A 26,462-nucleotide genomic window follows, 5' to 3' on the forward strand; every position below is an offset into this window, starting at 1 on the left:
TCACAAATAACTTATGTCATACAGTATTAGCAAATAGTGGCTGCTTAGTCAAAACACAATTTTGTGAGTCCTAAATTGGAGCAGGATGTCACATATATTGTTGTACAGCTTGCGATCAGTAAGTAAACTGTCCATTGCTAGATGTAGAGCTATCATCAAATACAGTACGCAATTTAGTGGTGCTACTACTTTCTTTGAGGGCTCCATGATGAGGTAAGAAGTAGTTAGGAGAGGGTTCATCAGTTTTCCAAATTGCTCATATGCCCAAGCGATTCGTATTAATTTATGAAATTAGTGAAGAGTTCATTTTAGTGAGGCTGAACACGTACCTTAGCAGTGAGGTGTGATGTTCCGAGGGGAGGTTGGTTGCTGTTGATAGACAATCGTACAACATAACGTACGTCAAGATCTCTAGAGTGTGTTGAATCAAAGTGTAGACCACAAAACTTCTCTTCTGTCGACTGTTTTCGGCATGAAGGGGGTTCTTCTTGTTGCCAGAATGCTTGGAGATACTGGTGCAAGTCAAAATCGTTAGTAGAGAGCAGAGAAATCGGATAAGATGAGATGAGAAGGCTAGGAGATGCTCGGAGATAAAATCACACATACTCCCAGAGTCAAGTAGCGCTCTGAAACAAGAATAGTGCGGTGAGGTGAGTTGCACTATCGTGGTACCTAGAATAACAGTTGAGGGCTGAGGTTGAGACTAATTAAAGTAAATTAAATGGTAATATGTCGTGCAGAATATACAGTGTAAATTAAAAGAATGGATACACTCTATTTCGTTTTTTTATGGATAAAGCCTCCGTCCTTATGAAAGCCGATAAGAAAAGGGAGATATGCCCTACAGCAGGTAATAACTGTAAAACAGGTTTGGGTTTGTACGGAAACTAGTTGTTTATTGAAGTTATTTACTTTCTGAATGTAGATGCTCATAAAATATGTTCATATTGTATGTGCCAGGATTATCGGAGAAAACTAGAAGAGTATGTAGAAATTACAACATTAGAACCGCGTTCAAAACACACAGCACTCTCAAACAAAGTCTTATAAAATAAATACAAAAATGGCACATATGATTAAAAACTGTGTTTACTTGAACAGTTCATAAATCAAACATCGAGCTACCTGGCCAAACCTTGACTCTGGAGACCTTGTTTTGAGCTTTTGTATCCTTGAATATTGTTTGGTAACACGGTCACCATATAAAGTCACATTAATACGGAACATTGAGTACGTCCAGCAAAAATTTCTCCGTTTGGTTGGCCTTCGAATGGGTTTTGATTTCAGGGAGGTTGCTATTATTTAGTAGCAAGTTTTTCTGAATATGAGAACGTTGGAAAATAAACGATCTGTAAACGATGACATCTTCTCATTCATTATAATAAATTAATAACCACATTTATTCCTCGGAGTTAGTTATATTACTATTCGTTGTCCTGGTAAAGCAAGATCTCGTGAACTTTTTGCACGTCAAAATACCCTTGCAAACTATAAGGCTTTCTGTACTATGGAGCAGATCCTGCGGTTGGGAAATGTTCTCTCTCCTGACGTTGACTTCTTTGCACCAGATTTGGCTGCCTTTAGGAGATATGTGCTTTCCAAGCTGCTGATGTCTATAAGGCTAACTAACCGTTGGCTGGAAAATAGATTGCCTCTATTCATTAATTCTCTGCGTGGATTGTAGCCAAAATAAACATTATAAAATTTACATTAATTCACTTTTTACTGTTCTGTTTATTTAATCTCTTAGCCTTTTGTCCATTTAGAATAGGTTCACGTTGTATTTTTTTGTATAACGTTTCTTCAATTCGTAGTTTATTATTTCTCGATTTTAATTTTCTTATTTTAGCAGCTGATGGGTAAAATGTTCTACCATGGAAAAAGCCGCACTTGGTGGAGATCTTGCAAACGTTTATCAAGCTAGAGAGGGATCGTACTCCCGGAGAAACAAAGTACTTTAACGATCTGCGAGAGGAGATAATAAAGAGGAGTGAGTCAGAGAACAAAAGTCTTATATCAAATATCGTGACGGTGTTTCCAAAAACTTTTGCCATCAGTATTTAAGACATTTATGTATTTGTAGATCTTGCGTTAGAAAATAATCTATTCATAACTCCAATATTTTTCTAGGTGGGATAGGTTCTCAACAAATAGTGCCGCTTTTTAATACTAAAATATAAATACTAAAAAAAATTATGGTTGCCTGTAAAGTCGGTTTTACGGGCGAAGATTTTACGTGACAACGTCTTTTTCTCGGTAGAATATTTATTGATATGAATATTATTAAATTGCACAATATGAACAAGGAATTGAATGAAAATAAGAATTGCACAAATTTTAACTATAGAAATATATTTTGTTTACTAAAACATTGTACATAATTTGAAATTAATTAAAATTTGTTATTGTAAATGGTAAAGTTGAATAAAACATTTACTAAAATTGGAATTTGAAATTCTTGCTAAACACAGTTAAATTCTAACTCCGCGCGTGGTGATTGGTCGGTTTAGTTCGTTTGTTTGGTCGCACTGTTATGACAGGTTAGAGGTTATAATTTGTTATTTTAAATGTTTGACTAGCAATACGCGCTGTTTCTTCTCAATCGACTGAATTACGATTGATTGCAGAGTGATTTAAACTAATAATTTACTTAACACTATCAACATTTGTCAATAGTATGACATAACCTATAAACTCAGTTTCTCAACTTTTGTGTCAATCTAACAATTAATCAATCAATCATAGTTTACGATAATGAAATATCAGTGTACAATTATTTACCTTTATTGTTGTAGTTGTTGTAAATGACGAATCTAAGCACTCCACATTTTCACGAATAAACATAGTTATCTGCTTTATCCCGTGCGGCGGACCCACAGTTATCTGCTTTATCCCGTGCGGATCCCGTGCGGCGGACCCACTGGACGGGCATCGTAACGTTACCGGGCGTTACACTTTTTCATGAGTGACTCCGAGCCGCAACCTAATTTAAGACGTTGTCACGTCAAAACTCACAATTTGTCCGCTTTTTATGATTTTGTCCCACTGTGCGGCAACTAACTACAATCCCATCTTAAAACCCAGCCAAAGTCTTTAATTTTACTAGTTTAAAAATGTAGTATAATAGTATAAAATTAATTTAATTTTACTCTATTTTGACTTTACCTGTACGAACATTATAGTGTTCATGGTAATAAATAAAGAATAGACTATCGATGATCCTCTTTGACTTTATGTTTTGTATTCTGAACATAGAGTAAAGAAGAAAAAGATGTTCTGAGCTTCAACTCTGTGATTCATGAAATTTACAGCTGCTCTCCCCTCCAGTTTGTTGCTGTTGAAGATCATGTGTTGATGGTTGTTTAGTCATAAATATTTGTTGTCTTACACGTATTTTGAAACAAAAGTGTCGATTTTAATATTCTTTCATTAACTATCAACATTCAAGTGAAGTGGTAATTTAGCCTAACTGAAATAATTTTAAATTTTGATTGCATCAGAAAGCTTAGGTTACAATGAAACAATCATATTATAACAGTGACGTTTCTGGTTCTAATGTACTCTTAGTTTGGGCAGGATATAATGCCAAACTAGAAGAAATGATTGGACATTTCAAAGAAAACTGTAAAATTCAGAACTTACAAGTGGAACAGATTGACAGACTACATTTAGGTATGTAAGCGTACAACTTATTTAAAAGTTTTCTTGTATGATCTTTTGCGTTTACATTAAGGTAGGTAGGCCTAATTTGACAACATCATGATGTAAAATTAAAACGTACTATTACTACAGTAAATACAAAAATTCTACCATAAATGCATTAAGACTAGGCCAACATAGCTTAAACATTTTATCCCTGGAACTGGCAGTGGCTACAGTATAATAACTGCTCAATTTGTGAATGATCGATAATATTGAATCATCAATACTCATGAGGGTATTTATTTACAATAGCGTGACCATGGAAAATGGACTTTTTTTTCATGGGTTGGGCATTTATAGCCAAGTATTATTATCACAGGTGCATATAAACTGGGGGGAAAGTATATTATTGTATTATATTGATGCCTTTCGGGCATTATTGCGTTAAGGAGCAGGGGCATCACGTGATCTGGGATTCAACTTTTGCAAGCTCGAGTTAATTTTTTTTCTAAAAGAGCAAGCAGTGCGCAGCGGGCAGGCATCGTTGACAGGAATAACGTACTAGTCAGCATCATTTCAGTAACTTATCACTTACCTTAATGAACATCCAACACAAAGTGTGCCATTACCACTACTGAACTAGGAGGTTAAGAATAGACACGGAGGAACAAAATAGTTCAAAATGGCATCCCTTCTTTATTTGAGAGAGCCGCGGAGTAATACCAAGCTGTCAAATATGGATAGTGTTGCTAGAGGTACTGTCAAAAACAAAGTTTTCAGAGGATTTCAAAAAAATCGTAACTTTTGATTTTTCGTTGCCGACGAATTTTTTCTTCACTATTGTTTTCAGGAAAAAAAAATGAACATACCTTTCCATGGTCACGTTATTGTAAATTGATACCCTCATGAGTAATTACTACTTATACCAAATTACAGTATAATAAGCGGCCAACAACACAATTGGATTATAATTATTGATTTTAAATATCGATACTATCGAATATGACATTGGACCTATAGATATTCATAAATAATCATTGCCAGCTTTTTTTATTTAGACTAGAAGTGATGTCATTACTAGCTGTTGCCAGTGACGTCATTAACAGCTGATATTATTTTGTTTATTCAGGAGAAGGCTAGTGACGACAAGAACAATGGCGATGTACATGCAGACATTGGCTCAAAATGTTTTTATAAACACTGAGCAATGTTCAAAATGTTTACAAGATGATGACCTTGCTCCTTTAAATCCGAATGGTCCAGCTTTTTATTGTCGAGATGAAAACTAGAATTAAAGGTGGAAATCAAATAGTGTTTCGTTGCAAGAAAAGTAAGAACAAACACGATGTATCAAAAAACGATCTTGAGAAACAAATACATTTATTTTACATAAAAAAGAGCTTCCACTATAATACGATTTTAAAAGCTTAAAACTTAATTCAGGTCTACATTTTCATTCAAAATTAGTTCAAAGTAAAATTGTGTTTGGAAATAAATTCAAAACTAAATCATGTGTTTCTTTATTCACTAATGGTGGCAAGAATGACATACGTGTCTTCTTCTTTGTTTCACAAGCAGTTAGTTCCCCTTGACAATACATAAAGTAAGTAACTTAAATGTTATGTTTTGTTGTAATTATATATTATATATTATAATTTGTAAATAATATTAATATTTATACATTAATTTCTAAGATTGAAAACTAGCAAGACCATATTGGTCGTTGAAATATCTATTACGTTATTTGTTCTGACATTTTGCTTTCAATCTGTTGGATGGTCATGAATATTGATGATTTGAATCATTCGATAATCATAATCCTATTGAGTTGGTGGCCACATTATATTGCAGCCCAGTATAAAAAGTAATAATGTTATGGTGAATATAACAAACAAAACAATATAACATTTACTTACATTTTACTATTTTGAAGGATAATTATTGTGTCTTGACACAGCAGTGTGAAACTGCCCATATAGAAAGAACTAATCCTTTGGCACAAATCCTATCCTGGTTCATGAACTACTCCTGACCTAGTTCCTGAACTACCACTAACCTAGTTTGTAAACCAGTTCAATTAACAAAACTAAATTAATTTTGTTATTTGAAAAAAAAATCTACTTAACTGATATTCTAAATCTAAAATAGCCTACCGGTTTTCATGAACAAAGTGTACCTACTTAATTTTACAGATCAAATGTAGAAAAAAAAAACAAATAAATATAAATGACCCTACCTCAAAAATGTGCAGATTTCAATAAAACTTCCATACACATTCAATACATCGTCTACTGTATTATATTACTAGACCCTCATTCTTAGGCTGCGCCTATTTTTGGAGATTTATCGATTTTACATGACAAATGCTAAAAACAAAATCTATGGATGGCCGTACCTCAAAGACGTACGAGCTGATTTTGATCAAAGGTTTTATATACATTTCAGACACAGTCTTCTATACTACAATATAAGCCTCATTTTTAGGCCACTCCTATTTTCGTTGATATATCGATTTTACATGTAAAATACTGGAAAAACATATGACATACAAACGTACGAGCCGATTTTGATAAAACTTTCCATACATATTCAATACATGGTCTACTATACTATAATACAGCCCTCATTCTTAGGTCACGTCTATTTTCGTAGCCACACCGAATTTACACAGTTTTACAGTTGTGTCATTTGAATTTATGAATAGGCTAATTTTAATTTTGTTACATATCCCTTGAGATTCAAATAAAGTTCTATTAACTAACTATGAAATAAATATTTTTGGTTGACATAATCAAATATAAATATAGTGATTCAAATATAAATACCACAATTTTGAAATTGAAGACCTGTAAAGTAAATAAGGAGATCCCCATCTGTCATCGTTGATCTAAGAAGCTCTGAATTTTCACTTGTTTGCTAGGGGTTCTGTTGTCCCGTATAACCTTCATTTCTATTGATAATGCAAAGATGGAAATTGATCAACAAGAAGTTATTGAGTACGGCAGAAGTTAATCGACGACAGTTGTTCACGTATGGTGTTGATTGACAGTTGTTCACGTCAATTCATATTCCAGCAGGATTGGACACCACACCATTGAAACTTATCTCTGTGTGTCTACTTGAACAAAATCTGTCCATGGCAATGGATCAGCCACCAGGCCAGATTACAGAATGTTTGCACATAAGGTAATCGAATCTTGTTAGGGTTAGATCGAAAGTAAATTAAGAGCCAAAAGAAGACACTTTATGATTGAAGTTGGTTTTTGTTGGTATGCATTTTCTTGATTAGGGCAAAAGGCAAACTCTACAATAATACTGGAAATATCTTAGACAGAAAATTTATTTTAACATACAGAATTTGATTCTTTATAACCAAATTAGTTTATCGAGACCTATCTACACAAAGAAAGTGCCCTGAATAACATATCATCGCCTAGCAAAAACCACGAATGATAAGAGGCAGGAAATGTGGTACATACCTTCATTTTGAAGGTCCTGAGGCTCACGAAGGAATGACTATCAGTTATCTCAAGAGAGTTTAGTTCGTGATAGAAAAAAAATATGTGAATATAGTGTCCTTTTTTCAACAGAAAATTGTGTACGAAGCCACGGGCAACTGCTAGTAATAATATATATATATATATATATATATATATATATATATATTTCTTTGATTAAATACAGATTTTCAAAGATATGGTTCTTTAATCATCCTGTATAATACTTAGTTTCTATAATTTGTCAAAATGAGTACAAGTTCAAAGTAAATCATATGTCAACTTTAAATTATTATACTTAATAGCTTATATAGTTGTTTTGTGATTGTTTGTTTTATATCACCAAAGAGCTAAATGTAGGGATTTTTACATGTTAAATTAATAAATGTCACAACTGTAGATGGTCTACCCATTATGATTGAGATTTAGACATATTATGTTTACCTTGTCGGTTGATTAATTTTGCAAATTATTTGTTATAATTTGAAAGATGAAAAGGCAACTAATTTAGCAGGCTGTGCATTTGTGTTTGTATTCTTGATGTTGCTTTAGTAAATTTCAATTATGAGAATAACACATAGTTTTGATGTTTATCAGTGGCGTTATCATCTACATTGGTTTGCGATTATGTAATTTAATAAACTTGATTGCAACTTTACTTTTTTTTATTCATTTAAATTTTCTGGAATCATGTTCCAGCCAATTTTGCTGACTCATCTTATGATGTTGTACTGTCAAACGTCTTGGAGCCATATTCTCATGTACATTCTGTCGTTACACTGGGAGAGCTTCTACGCCTCGTCAAACCTTCCGGCAAGTTCATCTTCCGTGCTGTTGTGAGGAATCAAGAACAACCTGTCCAGGGTTTGAGGTGAGAACATCACATATCACAGATGTGTAGACCAACACTATTCTTAAGAATGACAAGATTATTACTCAAGAATTAATATCAAAGTCGCTCAGCTAAATTCCAACCATTAGCGTTTACAACAGTTAACCTAGATGTAAACATATTGTATTAGTATTATTTTTGTACAAATTTCTTTTATCATCATAGCCACTTAAAATATACTGTATAACTGTAATAATTATTAAAATAATAACAAATTTCATGTGATAAAATAACACCAAATATACTTTTATAAATTATTGTTAAATGTTTATTGGCTGAGTGTTTAGCGAAGCTTCTCCTGCCAGTTTCCGATAAACGAAATCTGATATCTGTGTGTATGCACAGCTATTACTGACAAACAAGTTAACCTAGAGAGTTGAAATTTGGAATGAAACTTTGACTCTGCTATATTGTACACTTTGGTACATTTGGAGTCTCAATTTCTGTTTGTCAAAAAGTGATTCTGTTCATATTGGCGGTATGGGTTCATAAGAAGAAATCCATAAAATGTACTACTTAACCCTTAAAGCGCTAATTTAAATTACTGTCAAACGCTGACATAAAAAATATATTTTTTTTAATTTCCCAATGTTAATTTTTGTTTCATATTCCTTGGTATTACCTTTATAAGAAAAAATAATAAACATGTAATATTACATATTTTTGAGAATTTTATACGTACAAAAACATTTGAAATTTTGAATAGACTGCATTGCAGGATAATGTACATAGGAACACTATTTGACTGATTACATTACATTTATACAGATTATTTATAATGAGTAAATTGTAACTGAAGTTTCTGTATAATTAGTACATAAAAATAAATAAGTTCAGTATAAGATTTTGAAATGTAATAATATGAAATTCAACACAAACTTATTTATACGATAGCCTACAAGGGAAATGAAACAAATATTGTACTTTTAACCTTATTTATTTAGAATAAATAAACTGGACTTGTATGGTGAAACTGGTATAAAATACAAAATTGTCCACAGTCCACAGTATCAAAATCAATCGCAATTGAGAATAAAGTGTTTATAATATTACTAACAAATTCGTCAAAACTTGGATCATCTGGATTAGCCATTATAACAAAAAATTATACTAAATGTTAGTAAAACAAACTAAAACACTATTAGAATAACAAGCTGAATGAAACGAACGCGTCTGTAGGCGTATGCCGCGTCACAGGCCATACAAAAAATGGCGGCGATTGCTTTCAACCCGAGTAGATACCGTTACAACGTCCACCAACGGTGACAAAGCATTTTTTCTAGTCCAGACAGTCAGTCGAAAGGAACATCGACCTGCTCTCTTAGGAAGTTTTAACAACTAATTCTTCGCCATTTCAAAAGTAAAGCTTTTGCGTTTGTAGACGTTATCCGCGTTTAAAGCATCGGGAGTTCCGCGTCTATAGGCGTTAGCCGCGTTGGAAGGGTTAATGAGAGTACGGATTTGAAGCAGAATTTAGGCTCATCTTACTATCAGGCTCGAAGAAGAACGGTTGAAGGCAAAAATATAAATTTTTACAACATGTGTATGAAAGGTGGCGTGTTTTTATCTTTAAATAAGTAATTTCTTTAAGAATTACTTTTTAAGCAGCAAAAATTTTATCCGTGTTCTCAATAGCATGTAATGATTGATGTAAGATACATTTAAATGGGTTGGTGACCTTAGTTAGAGTGACACACAGAGTGATCATGGTGATACGCAAGAGTTAGAGACAGGAATTGTTAGTCATGGAGCCAGATAGTGTAGGAGTAAGCCACGAGAGACAGTATAGACGAGCCGTACCGTGGTATAGAAGAAGACAGTTAGCGCATGGACATTGACAATATGATCATGGTCTTAACCTGTTGGGGAGTACTGACAGCTATAACCGTCATCCTACCTAGTGTATACTAGAGTAAGCAAAATTATCCTTAATGAACTCCAGGGAGTGAAGAAAAAATTTTTGTTGTTTTCATTCAAAATGTATTGAAACCTTACAAAATATCATAATAATGCATTTTTTTGGATCTACAACTTGATAAATTCATACATTTTGTTTTTTTTTTTTTTAGAATTTTACAAACGTATGATAGTGTTCAAAACACGGGTACACACAAAGTGCTACTTCACATTTTGTGCACTCATAAGCAGTTTCTTTCCTTTTACGCTCACCCCGTGTTGTATTTGAACACACAAACCAGCATTTTAGCTTCCTTCGGCCATTGTCCCTTTCTGGTAGTGGGCGGGGGAAATGGCGACCTGACAAGCGTAGCGGCTGCTGGGCTCCACCCAAACGGACGCGTCACAGCTGCGACCTCTTCTCTTGGTGCAACATGTGCTTCCAGTATCTGTCTGATAACGTTAATTCGGAAGTCCATGATGTGAATCTTAGCATTTGGGTTTTTTGATTCCATGTATAGCCTATAAATGGACGTGGCGCGAGAAAATGACAGAACATTTGGCGGCAAATCTGTTATTATGTATTCCATCACTAGGAGCCAGCACTGTACAGCAATAATTACTTTGAACATTTCACAGTCGAAATAGTATGTAAGAACGCCACTAGAGTGCATAAACAGTTGCAATATTGATTGTTTTAGCAACCCCGTCATGGACGGTCATAACCGTCAATACTCTTTTGGGATCAAACGGCTGTAACCGTCTGTACTCTTTTGGAACAACTTTCAGCTACTCCTCAACAGGTTAACAGAGTTTATTTTAATTATGGTAGTACAATATCCGCTAAGACAATGCCATACAATTTCATCACTCTTCGCTCTGTAACTTTCTATAAAGCTAAATCTGTTGTGAGTTATTTGAGATTTACCTTGTTCGGGGTATAGAACTCAATGGTGATTAGTTGAAAAATAAGTGTAAGATCTTAAATACACTCTATGCTTCATTTTGCACTAATTACATCCATCCTAATTGACTCTAGGACATTGAAGGCATTATTTATCAGCCACCCTTCATGGATAATTGTTTTATCACTAATAACTACAACAGTTTCTGAACTTCAACACTGTATGGTTGTCATAATTTAAATTTACATTGTCGTGTTGTTATAATGATTTATTCGACATTGGTTATTCAGCACAGAAGCGGAGATTCTGTCTGCCCTGAAGTTGAGTGGCTGGGTGGACACCCAAGTGATACCAGTCGAGTTATCTGCATCAGACCTGGAAGGGGTGAAAACTGGTCTGAACACCTCAGCAGAGATCAAGGTCATAGAGTTAGTCAGCAGGAAACCAAACTATGAGGTGTGTATAAAAACTATATTCCAGAAAATTAGTGTCTACAGTACTGATTAAAAGGTTAAATAATTAAAGATGTGCTCAAGACCAACTGTGGGATAACATGGTCTTCTAAGAGAGGCATTTAGTGGTGGAATAGAATTCTAATTGTGATGTATTCAAGTTCTTAATTGTTCAAAGAAAACTGTGCATCTCTCTAATTTAATAAAACTCTAGCAAATCTCCTGAACAAAAAAATTTGGTATTTTTTTAATACAAATCATATTTTTAGTAAGAACTACTTTAGGTGTAATAAATCCTATATTCTTGAGTAAAACTTGTTACAATCATATTCAAGAAATCAAATTTAAATCAGTAACAAATGCTTCAGATGTATAAGAAGTAAACACGCTGTGTTCTACAGTATTCCAACCTAGGTTTATTTAAATATGTATATTTATATATGTAATAAATCAAATTTTGCATTTTTGCTGATACCAATCTATTGTAATCTCGTATACTTCGAAACTTTAACTAAAAATAGACTTCTACATGAAATTTAGGATGTACAATTTAACGTAACAAAATGTTCTTAAACGATAATTCCATACTCTAAAATAATACAGGAAAGTGATAAATTGGCCAGTAAATTATCAATAGTGATATCTGAAATTGGTTAATCAGTTGTTAATATGACAAAAATGAAAAAGATTTAAGAGTATGTTACAACAGTAACTAAGAAAACAGTTTTTTTACATTTACATCGTTCAGTGATACAAAAAAATCTGTAAATATATTTTGAGATTGCACATCTCATCTCTTGCTCAGATGAATAAGTAACCTAGCACAAAATTACAATGTAGGATAAAATAAACAAATCATGCCAGAGCGTTGTGACACATGTACATCAGGAATCACAACAACCGTGTTGTACAAATGTTGAGTTCAGATCCATTTCTTCTTCCATTAGTGCAGCATCTAAAATCCGACACTGTCAAAGACTTGAGTCCTGGAATCCGTGCAAAGAGATCCAAAAAAGTCGGCGACAAAGAAGATAAAACCGATCTCCTACCATCGATTTGACGTTAGAGACACCTAGACTATAAAAATATTGATGTAATCTAGATAAAGAGGTATTCTCATAGTCTTGTCAGGTTCACATATAGTGCACTGCAATGTTTTAGAAATTATCCCAAATCACAGTGGAGCAACCGAGTTTTCTTCACATTACATAGCTATGATGGGAAGGGTTAATCCAATAAGAATGTTCGAATTCTGCTCTATTTTACCTAACACTTAGTGTTACACAACCATGTTGTGTGTTAACTCCAGGTATACTATCTCTAAAACATGCACTTAGTAAAAACTAAACACAAATTATTAACACTGTACTAAAGAATACATCTGCAATAAATGGCCGGTGACAGAAAACTGACCAGAGGCCAATAGTAAATGGTAGAAACAAGATAGGCATAGAATACATGTTTAAAACTTTATTTTCTCCATATTTGTGTAGTACATTGTGTAGTAGTGAAATGTTCTTTTGAGTGAAAGTTTAAAAAATAATATTTTAGGTGGGAGCATCGAGTCTGTTGTCTTTCAAGAAAGCAGTGCCTACATCAGTTGCTGCAGTATGGAAGCTAGATGACACTGTGGAGGATGACCTTATTGATGATGACCAGTTGCTGGAAGAGGAGGACCTGAAAAAGCCTGACCCAGCATCATTGAGAGGTAAGCAAAACCTGGAACTTGTAGGTAACTGTAGAAGAAGCCTGATTGATGATGACCAGTTGCTGGAATGGGAGGACCTGAAAAAGCAAAATCTGGAACTTGTAGGTAACTGTAGAAGAAGCCTGATTGATGATAACCAGTTACTGGAAGAGGAGGACCTGAAAATACTTAAACTAGCGACATTGAGAGGTAAGCAAAATCTGGAACTTGTAGGTAACTGTAGAAAAAGCCTGATTGATGATAACCAGTTACTGGAAGAGGAGGACCTGAAAAAGCAAAATCTGGAACTTGTAGGTAACTGTAGAAGAAGCCTGATTGATGATGTTTAGTTGTCAGTCAAAAGGGAATATTATTTTGGCGTGAGTTCATATTATAGGGTTGGCAATAAAAACAAAACAAAAAATACTGTTTTCTACACTGTTTAGACTGCTATTTTGGGACGAATAGAAGTAATTAAATTTTTCCTTACCAATATTTTAAGGATGAAAACCCTTTAAATTAAGTACAATATAATGTATGTTTTGATTTGAAAGTTTTTAGACATGCACATGGGTTCCTCTTTTTTCTGCACACTGTATTTTTACAGAGTAGACATTATTTTAAACAAATTCTCAAAGATTTTTATAGTGTGGAATCCTTTCAAACAAAATCTATGCAGTTAGTTGTTTGTGACTGCTAGACATTTGAGATGGGTGGTCTGAAACACCCTCTATGTTGTATTGAATTATTTGTACAAGCAATCTTAAAGCTGAAATTGGTAAGACTTGGTTTCATTATCTATACGATGTTACATTTTTCAGATAGCATTTTACTTGCAGAGCATAAAAGTATCGTGCTAAATGACCAACTTTTGATCTTTAGCCCAAGAATCAAGCACTGGAATAAAACAAGATCCATGTCTCTATTATCTTGTAAATGTACAGCTGTATTTGTTTGTGTTTGATGCAGTGTGTGGGACGACCGGAAAGCGTAAGGCATGCAAGAACTGCTCGTGTGGACTAGCGGAGGAGTTAGCATCTGAGGGTGCTGGAGACTCGGCCCCTCCTGAGCCTAAGACCTCATCATGCGGCAACGTAAGTACGACAAGTGTTATCTGTGGCTTCACTCTGAAGCAGGGAAAGAAATAATAGGAAGTGTGAGGTATATAATACTGAGCGTAATTTAATCCACCGAACTTATACATATGAGACGATGCTGACCTTGCAAAGGTCGTCTAGCAATTCCAGCAATAATTCTCTTTTTGGCAACTGGGGTGCGAGGAAGACAGAGCCAAGTAATCTTACATGATTAAAGGACAACATTATTTATATAAATATTTTACTTTGAAGACACAGCATCATGGTTATCTTCCTGGTGTTAAGGACATGCAAACCAGCCATACTTATTAATTAACTTAAGTCCGCTTACTAGCTGAATGTTAGTAACACACAGTGAGTTGTAGGTTTACAACATCCCTCTGCAAGTTCAGGATAATCCCCAATAGTCTCAAGTTTCATAATGTTACTTTATTGTGCAGAATATACTGAAAATTGTCAACATGGCTTTACTAAAGGAAGATCTACCACCTCTGCAATCATCTAAATGGTTGAATCTCTTATAGACAGCGTAGGAGAGGGAAATATTTCTTGACTTTAGTAAGGCCTTTGACTGCCTCAGCCATGATCTTATTATTTGAAAACTACAAAATTTGGAAATTTGAAAAAGCATGGTTTCAAACCTTTTGGGGTCCATTTGTTTCCCACTGGGTTGACTCACCAGGTCCAATTAATTTCAAGTGAATATGCCTATATTTCAGTATTCCTTATTTACATGTCACTATAAACCAATAAATTATAATAAACTCTTGTTTTTTTTTTTCAAGGAAGAACCTCATATCATTGTTGTAAAAATTTAAGTAACGCAAAATAAAATTTGTATTCATATTTTTTTTAATAAAGAAAAGATACATTTTTGTTCAGAATTTTTACCTACTTTATTTTTCCTGAGTCAAAACTGTAAGGAAGTACTCATCATTAGTATTAATTATGTTCTAAATACCTACATACTTAATTTCAAGGCTTAGGAAACACATCATTTGAAAATAAATATTTATATAGTCAAAGAAGCCTTCGTTCAACCGAGGTACAAGTGAATGTTCCTCCCAATTTCGTTGTCCCAACTCAACCTTGAAGTACCTTGCAGTTCTTAAAATGTCTTTTTCCATTTATGTTTGTTACACAATAAGGGCAGAAATCCTTAACATTCCTGTTACTCTTGAAAGCCTTATTAGAAAATAATATTGCTAATTTCAATATTGTACAAGCGTACAAGTTGAAAAAGCCCGGTACAGCTTTGTCAGTACAAAAATAATAATTGTTGTTATAGAAAATAAAACTTTTCAAAAATCTTAACTGTGTTCAAATTAAATCTCCAAATCTAGATTGTTTTATCTATTGAAATGCATAAATTGTTAAGACTGTGGTCTGAAGAACTAAACTGTTGTTCCAGTGTTACTTAGGAGATGCGTTCCGCTGTTCCACCTGTCCATACCTCGGCATGCCAGCCTTCAAGCCGGGAGAGAAGATACAACTCACAGACAATCAGATGAAAGCTGATGCTTAGTTTCTCCAACAGTCGGTTATGTCTTTATTTCAATCAAATTATAGTTTTTTTTTGTGATTTACAAGTGTTTTATTTATAAGTTAGTTACTTATTTAGGTGATAGTAAGTTGTGAAAACAAAATTATTATACTTCGCTGTGGTTTTTTATCTGATATTGGTGAGCATTATATGATACTGCTCACCAAATTATTATTAAAAATAATCTACATAATATTAGTAATATCATTGGTTTATTATTCCTCCTTATAATATACATTTGTTTGTATGTTATGTTTATTTAAGGTGCTTTGATTAGTCTTAGTATATTTATGAAAATTTTTAGTATGTAATGTAATAAAAAATAAAGTTGAATTTTGTCTTTAGTTACTGACTTTTCTTTATTCCTTTTATTGTATTAAAATTTCATTTTTAAATTCAAAACATCTTTTTAATACAATCTAATTTAGGTGAGTATGAAAGTGAACTTCACTCGTGGTGTTCACATCCTGTTTAAGTCTACTCCTTATCGTTGTAAAAAATGTATCATCCAAAATAATAATTTGTCACCCAAAAGATGAAGTGGCATATCTTCCTTAACTTAAGAATAATATTGTTTTGTAGGACTTGACCTAAAACTATCTAAAAAAAGTTAACCATCCTAAAGACATTTTATGACTAGAAATACACTTGACAATACAAAAATTAGAAGATCTTTTATTTTAAAGATGTACTGACTGCATGAATGAATAAACGTTTATTGTCATATTTCATCTTACAAGATTCCAGCTAAAATAATTTGCTAACAAATAAATAAGCTCTAATATAAATAACAAACTCTAATATAAAACCTATGATAAACATTTATTTTGGAAAACATTGCTGAGCCAGATAACGTTAGAATTGTAGCACACCATAAGTAATAACAATCATTCATTAAACCAACTAACAAATAAAGCAATAAAATTGGTAACAATATAACATATTCAAAATAACAAAATGGAGATTAGGTATTGAGTTTCTTATCATATTAAATTAAATCTCTTAGGAGAAAACACTGAATCTACATAACTACATTATTATGTTTTTGTCATTTAGAAATTCGGAAATCTTGTAGTAGGCCTTTTCGACAAACAGACTTTTTTATACTAGGTATCTAAGAATTCGACACGTGGCATTTGTTTGAAATTGTTAGGCAATTTGTTGTAAAGTTTAATACCCATATAATAAACACTTTTTTCAACTGTACTTCAAGCTGCACACATAAACCATTGTAAGAGGGCTATCTAGAAAGTAGATTTGGTTTACAAGTTCAAGACAATATTGTATTGTATTATTGTATTCTACATTTGGAAGTGACAATAAAATACTATTTTCCAATACAGTCACCATACATACAAATTTAGGAACTTATCATAGCTGTGAACTAGTTTTGAAATTACAGCATTATAAAAATTCTGCCGCCTGAGACTTCAACCAGGATTCAAGATTCAAGATCATTTACATGCAATAGACAAAGTCATAGCAGCAATATTTAACCGTTTACCCTAAAACAATAGTATATTTAAAAGCATAAATAAATAATTAATTAAAATTCAGAACTAAAACTTAATAAATAAACATGACACATACAAACTAAGTATAAATAGTAAATAAAAAAATTAAAAAATCGGTATTAATATCACATGTTAAATATTCGTCAACAGAGTAGAAGGCATTCATTTTTAACCTCTGAGGCTCCATTTTTAGGCTCTCTGATGTAGTTTATTAAATAATTTAATCTTCACGAAGATGTGGCTACTTTTTGATCTTCCAACCTTACTGAAACTTGATTAAGTAAGTAGTTATTCCTTGTATTGAGGGTATGAATATCTTGCCTAGATTTTAAACGGTACAAATTTTCCTTAACACTAACTAAACAAGAATAAATATACATACTAGGAAATGTCATTATTTGAAGTTCTTTAAAAATGGGCAAACATGACTCTCTTTCTGGTATAGATTTAATTGTCCTTAGAGCTTTCTTTTGCCAAATAAAAATTCTATCTGCATGACTGCTATTGCCCCAAAGTGCAATTCCATACAGAAGATGAGAATTAAAAAAGGCATAGTAGGCCATAATCAACATGGACAAGTTAAAAAATTTTTTAGTTTTCTTAACAAGTAGATAACCCTAGATTACTTTTTACACAGACTATTAATATGTGAGCTCCAACTTAACCTGCTGTCTAGATGAATGCCAAGTAATTTAACAGGCTTATTACTTTGAACTAACCCAGGTTGTCACACCCTCCCGCAGATCCACGTCATCATCAAAGTGCTGCGTCACAAGCCAGGTCTTCATTACTGAAAACAGGTGATAGTTGCTGTGTGCAAGGTCCGGACTGTAAGGCGGATGTGGAAACATTTACTTAAAACATCTGGAACTTCTCGAGCTCGGTTTGCTATGTGTGGTCAATGAACATTTATGGTCTCACAAAATAAAATTTCTTAATTATTAGAGTGTTTGTTCATAAATTAAGCATTTGATTCCAATAAGAAGAAGCTGGTAGAATGTTAAGTTGTTTGTTTATGTCAACCTCAAGTATTGTTTATAAATGCACTTAGCATATCTTTCTGAGAGAAAAGGGGCCCATACACGGTCAATATTATTGTGCAATAAATTGCGCAATGATATTGAAGGATCGGATACACACAGTTAAATAATTTTACGCAATCAGAGTGATCAAAATTATCGAGGGGCAAGGCAGATCGTGTGCGGTGTATGGTAAAGATGTGTGATGTGGATGCTGCAGCGTGTGTTGTGGTCGCATTGTTAGTGAAGCCAAAGAAGAAGAGAAAGAAGCGGGTATGGATGAAGGAGTGGTTAAAAAGAAGGAACCAGTTTACTCATGAAATACTGCTGAATGAGCTTCGTACAAATGAACCCAATGATTTTAAGAACTTTGTCAGATTAGATACAGAGTCATTGGAGAATTGCCCACCGGATAATTGGCAGGATATTGCGCAATACTGCTCATACACGACTCAATATTTTCAAGATTGTGCGATAGATTTATAAACTTTTTGACTTCATTCAATATATTGCACAACCAGTTTTTGGCTTTCAATATAACTCATACACGGTCAATATTATTGTGCAATATTAATATTGCACAATAATATTGACCGTGTATGGGCCCCTTAATTGTGTACATATATATATATTACATTGTAAGCTGTATTTGGTACCAAATAAATTCGATATTATAAAAACCTTGTTCTAAAGTCTTGCCCTGAGTAATTTGCCAATGGAGGAACATATATAACGGACTTGCCACGAGTCTTTAGCCAGTTCTAGGGTTTAAATAGACATTTAATTTTTTAATAAGATAAATTTGCAGAGACGTATAGATACATTTTTTTAATTGTATTAAGTGTACTACATAAAAAGAAGACATTTTATGTGAGACAAATTCGAAGAAGAAATCAAACTAAATTAATAAAATTAAATGACATATGGTTTTATAGCAAAGTTCTAAATAAAATCCTTTATACTCTGCAAATTAAATTTTGTATAACTTATATGTTACTTCCAGTTCTTTGGTAAACAATGAATTGACAAATCGACTTCAAATCACTAATATCAACATCATTTCTCACCATACGATGTGTATTTATAGATTGAAAACTAACTGAAATATTCCATAATCTGTTCATAATTCTATAACAAGTTATAAAGTAGGAATGGTACAAATGTAGAAAATCTGTTTCTATTTAGAGGATTGACAGTTCCATGCATTAGTCACCCGTTATGTGAACATCTGATTAGATTTATGTCTGTGATATGAATTATTTTTGTATATTTGAGGATGATCTAAGCTTAGTTCACTAGAGAGGATTGTGGAAAGTATTTGATGTTCATATCGATGTTGTTGAACAAATATTCAACTTTTCTCTTTAGTAAGTATGAAAATGTTATTTTGTAACCTTATAAATTAGTTAGCCTACAATATAAGGCTAACCTTTTGGATATTATTTTAAAATAATATTTAACAATTTTATTGAATCTGTATTGCTCATAGAGTACATTTTATGACTATACACTCGTTTCGGTGTGAAAAGTCGTACTTTATTCTTATATTGAGTTATGAATTACTACATTCAAAATAGTTAAGAGAAAATATGATAAAAAATTAATTGAAAAACTGTGAAAATTGTATGTTTTATATATCTGCACCATCATCCTAATCCTAATAATATTATAAATGTGAAAGTGCCTTTGTTTGTTTGTTTTGCTTTCACACGTAAACTATTCAACCGATTGTACTGAACTTTTACATGGACATTCTTATGATCCCTGGTATGAATATAGGCTTATTCTTGTTTCAAAAATCCCTTCAGGCTACGTTCCACTGGTCTTTAAAATAAAGAAAAATCCCATCTTGGTCTCTAAAGCTGTGAAATATTAACTGAAAGAGTCTGTTAAATGTAGTCAACTATTCAGTGTAAAGATTGTTTTATGTCAGCACGACTAAAAACAATTAATCTTAGCACTAATTAATTAATTTTAGCACTATTTTCAATTAGTTTATATGTAAAGTTATGCATTTTTTTTAGGAGTAACAATTAGTTTTAATACCGTTTTTATATTTCAGCGAATAGGTAAGTAAGTACTCATCTACCTTAGAAAAGTTTTTTAATTATAATATGGTCAGAATTTGACTCTGAGAACTCCCTTCGAAGCAGCCGGGAAGAACTATGGTAGATGAAAGTTTGCTAGACTGTGCTTTTTAACTAATGTACCAATTCCAGCTCTATATTCTAAAATATTTTTCAGGTTTTAAAGAAACAATCATGTAAATAGTGTCATTGTTAATGTACTTTTAACTGTATATTTTTAGCAAATATAAAGTATTATATATAAATGACAAAGTTATTATGTAACTTTTACTATAAAATTATAGACTGTTATAAAACCCATCTGCTGTATTTTGACAGAAGTAGGCTTCTCTGATCTGTGATATGTATTTTCTTGATTGGGAAAAAGGCAAAATCATCTATGGAACAAAAACACTAAGAAAGATGTAATTTACAATTAGCATGAATATGTACACTGCTTGACATATGTTTTGATCATGGTAACAAGGCAAACTCAAACATTGGCGTTAGAAATATAATTTATCAGAACCAGCAATGGTAATACACGTGCAATGCTTACTAAATTTCATGCAAAGCAGCAGGTAACTGCTAGGAGTGTAGTTATAAAAGACACAGTAGTCTTTTACTATAGATTTAAAGACTGTTATGAAACCTATCTTAGTTGTCTTTTATCAAAAGTAGGCTTCTCAGAGCTGTGTATGTATATATGTTTTCATGATCGGGAAAAAGGCTAAATTGAATATGGAACTAAAAAATACTAAGACTAGAGTAAATTACAATGACCATAAACATACAGTTTTTAACATTTTCTTGATCGTGGCAAGAAGGCAAACTCATACATGTGCAAAGTCTCTGAAATTACATGCAAAGCCGTGGGTAACTGCTAGTTACAGTAAAAACCTGTAACAAAATTATGTCATGATCAAACTTTTCCTTTTGCTTCAATTATGGAAAACTGTCATATATTTTAATAATTAAATTATTAATCTAAAATTTAGACTAAAATTCAGAGATATCTTATGTAACGAATAACCATATAAGCACGAACCATTAATTCAAATTATACTAGACAATGATAACTTGGTGTGAGGTTTTAGAAAAGCATCTTTATAAGAAGTCTTCAAAACGCATACATAAAAAGAAATTTCAATAATCTTTACTAATGTTATGTAAGAAAATAAAGCCATACATCAGCCAAACCAAAAGTAGCTTGGGATCTAGAAATAATCCCATAAGCACGAAAGCAAGATTAATGCACATGAAAGCAGATATTAGTGGACCCTAGTTGTTAGTAGAACCGAGATATTAGTGAAACTGAGATATTAGTGGAACCGAGATATTAGTTGAACCGAGATATTAGTGGAACCTAGATTTTAGTTGAACCGACATATTAGTGGAACTGAGATATTAGTTGAACCGAGATATTAGTGGAACTGAGATATTAGTGGAACCGAGACATTTGTGGAAACTACGTATTATTAGAACCTAGATATTAGGATGTGGAGAAGTAAGACAGATAAATGACTGGTGAATTGAAATGTCCCATGTCTTCACTATCAAGAAGAGTCCCCTGCTGTTTTCTTGACTACCTTTAATATTACATATTCTTTAGCAAACAAATTAAGTCTGTTTTGTACATTACCTATACTTCATTGATTGAATGCTGTCTTCAACAACTTGGGAAAGAAAGTGCACTTTGCTTGAAAGAAAAAGCAAAAGTATATTAGTTTTTCTTAAAATGTACTGAAGGAAAGTTTCATTTTTACGTGTAGAATAATTTTTTATTTGAGTTTTCCAGTAGAATATAGAAAGAGGTGAAAAATTTGTTTATAAGAAAGACCAATACCAGGCCATATTTGATGAGAATTTAATGTGGATTTTTGGTCATAGAAGTATTGATAATTTCCATCATAAAGTCTAAGCAGTTCTTACTTCCTTCATTGTAATCAATTTGTCTGAATTGAAAAGTTATGAAACATTTACTTTGCTCTGAATGAGTTGGTCATTATCATTTTGCTCTAAACGGTGATCTCAATTTTGGGTTGTTTAAATTTTCTGAGGAGTTTTTATTCTAGACATCTTTTATTCCCTCCAACATGTAGAAAATAAAATCAAATGTTTTCAAGATGACCTAAAAATAACACAAACTACTAATCGGCATATGTTCTTACAACTTACAGTACGCCGGAATTAGACGCTCAAAATTTGATGATTGGTGCCACTTATGTAAGGAAAACTATCGTGTTAAATACCTCCAATTACCTAAAAAATATTTGGATCTTAACACCACCTCGATCTTGGGTCTCTTTGCTTGTCACACTGTTCCTTACATAGGGACATATTTATGGCACAGTTTTGATTCGGTTTTAGTGATATCCCTTGCCAATACGAAGATTCATTATTTTATAGGTTTAAGATAGTACTTTCATAAAATTACTTTGTGATAGTTCATCTATCTTCATATGTCATTAATCATTAATTAACACCATACAGTTAGTGTTCCTAGAAAGTTGTCACACATTATTATCTTCTGCAACTTCTTCAATCTTTTTGTATATTGCTTGGAACAAGAACGTGAGATGTATTCCCATTCTATTAGAACTTCAACAAAAAGGACACCAACCAAAGTTTCCAGGCTAGTTTACGTGATAGGAAAACTCACTAATACTATGAATGTTGAGTTTAGCTCCAGTTCACCTTCCTCTTAATGCAACGTTTGGAATCTGATGCTATTACCGACTTGACTTCTGGAATCTGGAGGCATGTTCGTCTAAAGAGATTTAAAAAGTTGAAGAAGCTAAAAACGAATAATTATATCATTTCGACATCAGACACCTAGATTACAAAATATGAAATATAGTGTAATGCAGGTGAGTTGGTATTCTCATTGTCTCATCATTTGCACAGTTGAGTGCACTACGATGTTGCTGACACGATCTCTAAGCACGGTGGAGCAACCAAGTTTTCCACACACAGAGGAAGGTGAACTGGAGCTAAACTCGACAGTCATATCAAATCAACCCTTTCCCACCAAGGCTGTCACTAATACTATAATAGTCGCTTTATATCTAAAGCTGTGCAAGCATTTCGTGACATTTGATACAACCACTACGAGTTCAGTGACATCTCCATGTTTAATGAGTGGTAGTTTGTGACACATACAAACCACACAATACGAACTGCGTTTACCACCTTAGTGTCCAGGATACTTAGGTCGTACTCTACAGATCATATCGGACTCGTGATCTACCTTCTAGTAACAAGCATGGTGTAATAAATGGTAAGTTCTGTGACAACTCTGTATCACTGTCTCTGGTTGAAATATCTACTATCACAGAAGTAATTCTAACATCTTAAGGCAATGAAATCTTCTTGACTAACTTTGACTATTTTACTGCGATTTTATTTAGTCACTGTCAAAAAAGCCGTTGCATGATTTCAAGTCTGATATTTTGATTGAATTTGATCTGATTGACTTTGAAGTGGTTTTTGTATTTTTGAAGACTGTCTAGAGTAGATCATCTGTGTCCTTTACTCACATGTTTCCTATAAACCTTAAAAATGCAATCTGCCCAATATATTACAAAGTTTATTTCTTTATGCCTTTCCTTAATTATTTTACAATACTGGAGAAGTGGAGTTCCTAATGTTCAAGATGAGTAATATCAGTTTTAAGAAAAAAAGTGTATTTATTAATTTGAGTAAATTGGGGTAATTTCTATTCTCAGTTCCAAATCTCTCTCAATTAAATCATTCTCATTATCACTGATGGCTGAGTCAAGGCTTTCCAGATCAGTCTTTTCCTCACTAAACATTCGAATTTAAATAACATTTAAAGTGAAATTAGCTTAACAACTTCATGATCTGTTTCAGCCGCCGGGCTTTTATGTCAAGCTTCGGCGTTCGTAACCCGCTTCATGATGGAGGATATGGGAGGTCCTCCAGTGAAAGGGGAGGTAACAAAAGAACCAACGAAGGGAAAGAGCGATACCATTGAAGACCAAGTGAATTCTCAACCTGTGGAAGTTAAAGTTATGCCGATCATGACTGACAGTTTTATTCCAACCGAAGACCTGTTAGACATGACACCTCTGAAATTAGTTACAGTTATCTCAGCCGAGCATCTTCTGAATGCAGTCAGGAACATTCCTCTTGAAGGAAACTCGGCACAGGATATCCTGCACATGTTCAGCGGAGTAGTGAAAGAGATAAACAAGACTGCTGCTATTATCAAATTGACAGCGGAATATGTGAATATCTCCAGCCACTACATGATGTCAGCTCTGGAACAGTTCAATGAGTCCAACTGTGACCAAAGTACTTTTGAAGAATCTGTGAAATCTCTGAGGAAGAAGTTTTACAAATCAATTGTTGAACACATTGCGAAGTCGGTGAAAGAGTTGTTTGAGAAGACCAAACAGAGGGAGATTACTGGAAATGATATGCTGATATCCTCAGCCTACCATATTGTAACTTCCTTCCAAGAAATGACTAATGAAGTAACAACACTCGCAAAAGAGGCCAATAAAAAGTGCAACAGTTCCCCTATAAGTCCTAAAATATCTCTTCCGAGTGAGAACAATTTAAACACAACTCAAAATAAGACTACAGATGAGGATATTCCGACACAAGGAAACGTTCATAGGTCAATCAAAAAAGATCAAGCAACAAATAAGCCTGAAAAATCGATAATAATTCATACAACAATCAAGACCTTACGATCGAGGTGTTTTCTCCTGAAGCCTTTGTTCAAAGTAAAGGCATTGATAAAAACTCTGTAACAGAGAAAGGTCCAGAAAATAAGCCGATCCAGTATATTAAAGTAGGCCTTGCGCAAGCACCTGTACTGAAACAAGTCCCACTACTCACGATCTCCAGGAGTGAGGACATAAATGAAAAACCAGGTCAAGGTCAAGAATCCAGCGTTAAAGCCAACCAAGAGGAAACTAAGAAACTTGAAATTATTGATAAAGAACTTGCGTCATCTGCTGTTGACAGTTTGAGCAATGTACCTTGGGAGAGTTCTGAAAACGGTTTAGATCAAATGGTAGTAACATCAAATGTGGAAAAGTCACCACAAAATCTATGGAATATTCTCCAGCTCTTAACTCCTAACTATAAGTCTACACCCGAGAAGGAGATACAAGAATGTGACGACCGTGTAGTACCAGTCTGTGGGATAGATGATAGCATTCAGAAATTCATAATTTTTCTGAATGATTGCAAACTAGATGCCTACAACAAACTGTATGGGACAAGTAAGTATACTCAATTTTTAGCATTTTTATGTATATTTTATTTATATATGAATTGTCTGTATTTACTGTTACACGGGGTATGCGTTGTAATGATTTCCAACCAATGTGTTGCAGACTATAAGAGAAGCAGTATGAATTGTATGAGAGTACTGTTACATAGGGTTTGTGTTGTGATGATTGCCAACTATAGTTATGGTTATGTGTTGCAGACTATAAGAGAAGCAGTATGAATTGTATGAGAGTACTGTTACATAGGGTCTGTGTTGTGATGATTGCCAACTATAGTTATGGTTATGTGTTGCAGACTATAAGAAAAGCGGTATGAATTGTATGAGAGTACTGTTACATAGGGTCTGTGTTGTGATGATTGCCAATTATAGTTATGGTTATGTGTTGCAGACTATAAGAAAAGCGGTATGAATTGTATGAGAGTACTGTTACATAGGGTATGTGTTGTGATGATTGCCAACCATTGTATTGTGTTACAGACTATAATAGATAAGCAGTATGAATTGTATGTATGTACTGTTACATAGGGTCTGCTGTGTTGTGATGACTGCCAACCATTGTATTGTGTTACAGACTATAAGAGAAGCAGTATGAATTGTATGTATGTACTGTTACATAGGGTCTGTGTTGTGATGATTGCTAACCATTGTATTGTGTTACAGACTATAAGAGAAGCAGTATGGAGACTTGTATCAATTTCTTTCTCCGCAATCAGACACAGGGGACCTTGGTCAACAAAAAAAATGATGTTGATCTGAGACCACGATAATAATTTATTATTAAGTTTATTTTGTTTTAACAATAAATCTTCATTTTTATACTCACAGTAGATTCATTTGTGTTTAACTAGATTGATTACTGTTCATACTTTTGAAAATCTTTTAGATTTAGAAACATTGGAAATGGATTGTTCTGAGTATAAATAAAATAAACTATAAAAGAGGAGCAACTGTTGTCATATTTCTTCTACACCAAGGTTTTCTTA

The 26,462-nt window shown here is 33.3% G+C and overlaps 2 protein-coding genes across 2 annotated transcripts; both read left to right on the forward strand.

Annotated features, from left to right (window-relative positions):
• Positions 1 to 3,312: 3,312 nt before the first annotated feature.
• Positions 3,313 to 15,955, forward strand: LOC124353581 (anamorsin homolog). Its single transcript, XM_046803484.1, has 6 exons — positions 3,313 to 3,672; positions 7,839 to 8,010; positions 11,123 to 11,288; positions 12,836 to 12,992; positions 13,941 to 14,065; positions 15,480 to 15,955. The coding sequence occupies exons 1-6, from the start codon at positions 3,516 to 3,518 to the stop codon at positions 15,591 to 15,593; spliced, it is 891 nt and encodes a 296-aa protein (XP_046659440.1). The 5' UTR covers positions 3,313 to 3,515; the 3' UTR covers positions 15,594 to 15,955.
• Positions 15,956 to 19,344: 3,389 nt separating this feature from the next.
• Positions 19,345 to 26,422, forward strand: LOC124353582. Its single transcript, XM_046803486.1, has 3 exons — positions 19,345 to 19,511; positions 24,084 to 25,468; positions 26,140 to 26,422. The coding sequence occupies exons 1-2, from the start codon at positions 19,466 to 19,468 to the stop codon at positions 24,989 to 24,991; spliced, it is 954 nt and encodes a 317-aa protein (XP_046659442.1). The 5' UTR covers positions 19,345 to 19,465; the 3' UTR covers positions 24,992 to 25,468; positions 26,140 to 26,422.
• Positions 26,423 to 26,462: the final 40 nt, after the last annotated feature.

The sequence above is a fragment of the Homalodisca vitripennis genome, chromosome 2 (assembly GCF_021130785.1).
Source record: "Homalodisca vitripennis isolate AUS2020 chromosome 2, UT_GWSS_2.1, whole genome shotgun sequence".
Lineage (NCBI taxonomy): Eukaryota > Metazoa > Arthropoda > Insecta > Hemiptera > Cicadellidae > Homalodisca > Homalodisca vitripennis.